General features: G+C 54.5%; 1 protein-coding gene across 1 annotated transcript; it reads left to right on the top strand.

Moving 5' to 3' along the window:
* The first annotated feature begins 637 nt into the window (after positions 1-637).
* MCHR1 (melanin concentrating hormone receptor 1) lies at positions 638-4048 on the top strand. The gene is made up of 2 exons (XM_045779745.2): positions 638-848; positions 2202-4048. The coding sequence occupies exons 1-2, from the start codon at positions 767-769 to the stop codon at positions 3179-3181; spliced, it is 1062 nt and encodes a 353-aa protein (XP_045635701.2). The 5' UTR covers positions 638-766; the 3' UTR covers positions 3182-4048.
* Positions 4049-5309: the final 1261 nt, after the last annotated feature.

Here is a 5309-nt window from a genome sequence, read left to right as displayed (position 1 = left end):
AAGCTTAGTCCTCAATTCTGTGGAGAGGGTAGTTTGTTCCCTATTGGTCCCTAAGACCCTGGCCATCACCAGCATAGAATGACCTGTGTCACCTCTGAGTGCTGGTCGGCACCTCGGCTGCCAACAACTCTGCTTCTGGTGGACGGTGGCGGTCTAGCCAGGGAGCTGGCTGGAATCCAGCAGGGCACTGGGAAGGAGCTGAGGGTGGCCTGGGGGACAGGCATGCTCTGGTCTGAGCCTGCCATCTTCAAGATCTGTGAAGAGTTACCCCTAGCCCTTGCCACATGGCCCAGCCACCCACATCTGGGGTTAGGGACTAGGCCAGGCTTGTTCTGTCCTCTGGAGAAGGAGAATTCTCTCATTTGTCTTTGCAGGGACCTGGATCCTCACATGCAGCAAGCTCCCGTGAGCACAGGAGACACGGCCCCACAAGCACGTGGGAAGGAAGCCCCCCTCCCTGATAGGGTTGCCTGAGCCCGGCCCCCCCCCCTCCGGGCTCCGCAGGCAGTCAGAAGTGGGGAGCTGCTGCTCGGGACTGAAGAGGTTAATGTGCATCTGCTTCCGAATGTTAATGTGTCTAGGTGATGTCAGTGGGAGCCGAGGAAGGAGGGAGTGGGGAGACAAGCGGGGCTTGGAGGCGGCAGAAGCTGCCAGACCGCCAGGAAGACCCCCTTCCGGACTGCAGGGCTCGTTCTCTGGGACAGGCGGGCGGTGCTGCCGCAGCCTGCGTGGGTGGACGGGAGAGCAGGCGACGGGCAGCGGCAGGATGGACCTGGAAGCCTCGCTGCTGCCCACTGGCCCCAATGCCAGCAACACCTCGGATGGCCCCGATAACCTTACCTCGGCCGGTGAGTAGTGCTGGAGGGGAGTCCTTCCTCCTCTGCGCTGGGGGTGGGAAATGGAAAGGTTTCACCTCCTAGCCGAAGTGCTCCGGAAACTTTATTACAGTTCTTGGGGACTGCAGTCTGCTTTGCCCGGAGGGGAAGGGGAGAAGGGGGCGGGGCAGGCAGGGGCAGAAGGGACAGGAACAGAGAAGAGGGCAAAGGTACGTTCAGAAGTGGCAGGGAATGGTGGCCCGCTGGCGAGGGAGACAGGGGAAGACTCACCCATGAGTTCCAAATGCTTTGCAGAAAAAATTCCAGGCTGGAAAAGCAAGCAAGAGAAGCCAGAGGATAGTATGTGAGGAGACAGCTGGAAGCTCACTCATTCACGGATCCCCTTGTCTTTTTACTGAAACTGCAGTAATGGGATCTGAAACATCCTTCCTGACCCCTGGGAAAGGCCCTGGGAAGGGCTAACTCACAGAGCCATGAGGGGATTAACTTTCCTGGTGAATGAAGCTTCCTGACATTTCCAGAGCTGAGATGCCCTGAAATTCTAGCTCCTCAGAAGGAAAGGAAGGAAAAAGAGGAAAGGCTTGTGTGCAGAAAATTCTCAGGCAGCTAGGCTGCAACACACAGTTTCAGTCTCTGCTCACTTGGGAAGCCCAGGCTCAGAAGAGACAGACCAAGGAATTCCCTGATAGGAACCCAGAAGAAGGGTTTGCAGGCCTGATGGACAAAAGCCTCCCTCCACAAGACAGTAGCCCACAGATACGCCTAGGAATCAGTGCACAGCTTCCAACTAGTGATTTCTAAAAAGAGATGATCAGGGCTGCAAACAGAAGAGAAAACACATGCATGCGCCCATCCGTGAATGCACTTGCTCACCCACATGGGCTTGCACACACACATGCACTCGCACGCACACACACACACACACACCACACACACACACACACACACACACACACACACACACAATTTCATGTCCTTCTGGCTATGCTGATGAGGTTTCCTGGTGAAGCCTACGGGCCCACAGAATAATTCTCTGCAGACAGCTGTGGTTCTTGATTCTGTGCCTTCTGAGAAAATGCAGGAAGTAAAGGACTGGGTCCTTCCACTAACAGGTGGTGCGGGAGAATCTGGTAGGATTAGCCAGGGAACTGGTGGAGGAGGGCAAGGGGACAGGATTAGCAACAGTGTGGGGAGGGAGAATGGTAGGAAAGAATACCAGATGAATGGTGAGCCCTGAGCTGACAGGGAAAGAAGATATGAGGTAGGCAAGTACGTCATTGCTAGAAGCTGAGCACGCCAGGAGGATGTCAGCCCTTAGAGAGGAGTGCATGTCAAATGGTCAACATTTGCTCCTTTTGTCCCCAGGGCCACCTCCTCGCACAGGGAGTGTCTCCTACATCAATATCATCATGCCTTCTGTGTTCGGCACCATCTGCCTCCTGGGCATCATCGGGAACTCCACGGTCATCTTCGCAGTGGTGAAGAAGTCCAAACTGCACTGGTGCAGCAACGTCCCCGACATCTTCATCATCAACCTCTCAGTGGTGGACCTCCTCTTTCTCCTGGGCATGCCCTTCATGATTCACCAGCTCATGGGCAATGGTGTCTGGCACTTTGGAGAGACCATGTGCACACTTATCACGGCCATGGACGCCAACAGTCAGTTCACCAGCACCTACATCCTGACCGCCATGGCCATTGACCGCTACCTGGCCACTGTCCATCCCATCTCCTCCACCAAGTTCCGGAAGCCCTCCGTGGCCACCCTGGTGATCTGCCTCCTGTGGGCCCTCTCCTTCATCAGCATCACCCCCGTGTGGCTCTATGCTAGGCTTATCCCCTTCCCAGGGGGCACAGTGGGCTGCGGCATCCGCCTGCCTAACCCAGACACTGACCTTTACTGGTTCACCCTGTACCAGTTCTTCCTGGCCTTTGCCCTGCCCTTCGTGGTCATCACAGCCGCGTATGTGAGGATCCTGCAGCGCATGATGTCCTCGGTAGCTCCCGCTTCTCAACGCAGCATCCGGCTGCGGACAAAGAGGGTGACTCGCACGGCCATTGCCATCTGCTTGGTCTTCTTCGTGTGCTGGGCTCCCTACTATGTGCTCCAGCTGACCCAGTTGTCCATCAGCCGCCCAACACTCACTTTTGTCTACCTGTACAACGCAGCCATCAGCTTGGGCTATGCCAACAGCTGCCTCAACCCCTTTGTGTATATTGTGCTCTGCGAGACATTCCGCAAACGCTTGGTCCTGTCGGTGAAGCCTGCCGCCCAGGGGCAGCTTCGAGCCGTCAGCAATGCCCAGACAGCCGATGAGGAGAGGACAGAAAGCAAGGGCACCTGACCCTTCCCCTGCCACCCCGGGCACCTCCAAGTCAAGACAGCACAGCAACCGTGGGGAGAGACATTGAGAAAAACCCAAGACCCCTCTGGGAGAATGAAGGAAGGCTGGGTGGTAAGGGGTTGTGGCAACTAAAAACCTTCCACAGGGTCCACAAATTGCTGGGGAGGCTGAGAACCAGATTTGGGGGCTTCAAGCATCAGAAATCCCCTTGGGAGAGTAAGAAGAGACCTTTGGATTGAACAGAAACAAGAAGAAACTTTCGGTTTAAATGTTCACTGGAGCCCTACATCTCTTAGCTCCCATATGCCTTTTTCTCAATTGCTGGTTTATTTGAAATCTGGGAAGGCCAGGGTGTGAGTGGTGCAGCCCTACTACAGGGTCCAGGGGAGATGGGAAAGTGGTATGGTCTCAACGCTCTTTCCCATCTCTCACTGGTGTGATGGAGGGCAGCCTTTCTCCCAAGCTGGAGGATGATGAGAAATGAAGCATGCCATCTCTCCACGTTCCAGCATCCTGTCAATCTTCCTGTATCTCTAGGGGATGCATGCTTATTTTGGGGGTGGGGGTGGGGCTCTGAGCGCACAGGAGTAAAAACCCAATTTGTAGGAGATGCACTTCCTGAGAATGACAAGGCTACCTGGGTGGGTACGGATAGAAGTTTTGAAATTAAGAAAAATGGGGAGGACTAAGGGGGCTTTTGCAGCTGCGGGGACATTGTCGTCATGAGGCACATTTGTGAATCGCCAGATCCAGAGTGGGTGCCCGTCAGGGTCTTGCATGTGCAAGGGTCATTCTAATGCCTGGTGTGTTGGCATCATCTTTTTGCTCCAGCCCTTCCTCTCCAAAATAAAAATGAATAAAGGAAAATCTCCACCCACATCTCTTTGGATGCTCCTGCAGAATTGCTTTGGCTTGGGGGTGGGGGTGGGGGGCAGAAAAGGGAAAGAGGGGTCACTCGGCTGGGGAATCTAGACCTTGGTCAAGCTGCATCATAGGAAGCAAGAAGCAGGGGAATCTCAGCCTACAGGAAGGATTCAGCCCCACAAACGGAATTACTGTGAATTCATTAGATTGCAGTTCTGCTGCTGGCCTTGTGCTCAGGACTCAGCTTCCTGTCTTCTGCTCAAAAGCACTCGGTTGTCATCCGTGCTGGCCCCTCAGGCCCCAAGTCCCACCCGCCACCTCCCCCCGCTGAGTCACCAGTTGCAGGGCTGGCTTCTGGGGCAGCCTGAGCCTGCCTCCTGCTGCTGCCAAGATCTGGTGTTGAGCAGGAAGATTACAGATGGGCCGCTGGGCGGCAGCCAAGGCTGCTGCTTCTCAAGCTTCTTCACCGAGAGGAGATGGGAACCAGGAGTCCGGGGACAAACTGCTCAGCAGACGTTGAGACAGTGGCAACAAATCGTGAGCTTCCAACTTGTTCAGAGGCTTCCGTAAAGCAGGTGCACCAGCCCAGCCCTTCCTTGCCAGTTACTTTTCACTGCAGAGTTGAAGCAGGTAGCCAGCTTAGCAAAATTCAGGTCCCAACCAGCTCTTTTTTTTTTTTCTTTAAGATTTTATTTATTTGAGAGAGAGAGGTGGGAGGGGCAGAATGAGAGGGAGAAAGAGACTCAAGTAGACTCTGCACTGAGTGCGGAGCTTGACGCAGGGTTCTATCCCATGACCCTGAGATCATAACCTGAGCTGACACCAAAAGTTGGCAGCCAATGAACTGTGCCACCAAGGCACCCCTGGGCAGCTCTTTTTATCATGATCATTAGCTGTAGTATTTTTGGGCTTGTGTTCCCCTCCACCTCAGTAGCGGGGTGGGGGAGGCAAGAAGCTGATGGTTAGTTTTCCCTACTCACTAACAGTGGGGTCTCTAGCTGCCACAGGTAAGCTCCCAATCTATTTCGGATGCACATCCAACGAAGAAAAAAGAATCTTAGGGGAATCTCGAGGCAACTCTTACCCACTGGTTCCAGAAAAGGAGGTTTTCTTGCAGCTGCTTTGCCTGTGAAAGGCTTCCTGGGGGTCTGTTCAGCCCCTTCCCCTCCAAGGAGGAGTCTAGGAGATGAAATAGGCCAGGTGGCCTCTCCTAGGAAATGCAGGTGATGGGTAAAGGAAGGTCTAGCAACCCCTAGGGAAGGGA

The sequence above is a fragment of the Ursus americanus genome, chromosome 17, assembly GCF_024610735.1.
Source record: "Ursus americanus isolate L20-20 chromosome 17, mUrsAme1.1.p, whole genome shotgun sequence".
Lineage (NCBI taxonomy): Eukaryota > Metazoa > Chordata > Mammalia > Carnivora > Ursidae > Ursus > Ursus americanus.
Note: the sequence above shows the minus strand (reverse complement) of the source record. Positions and strands in the feature narration are given on the sequence as shown.

Excerpts from the sequence above, each read along its gene's own strand:
- MCHR1 (XM_045779745.2), top strand. The coding sequence starts at position 767 with ATGGACCTGGAAGCCTCGCTGCTGCCCACTGGCCCCAATGCCAGCAAC. Across the intron at positions 849-2,201 it reads CGATAACCTTACCTCGGCCG|GGCCACCTCCTCGCACAGGG; the intron begins GTGAGTAGTGCT and ends TTTTGTCCCCAG.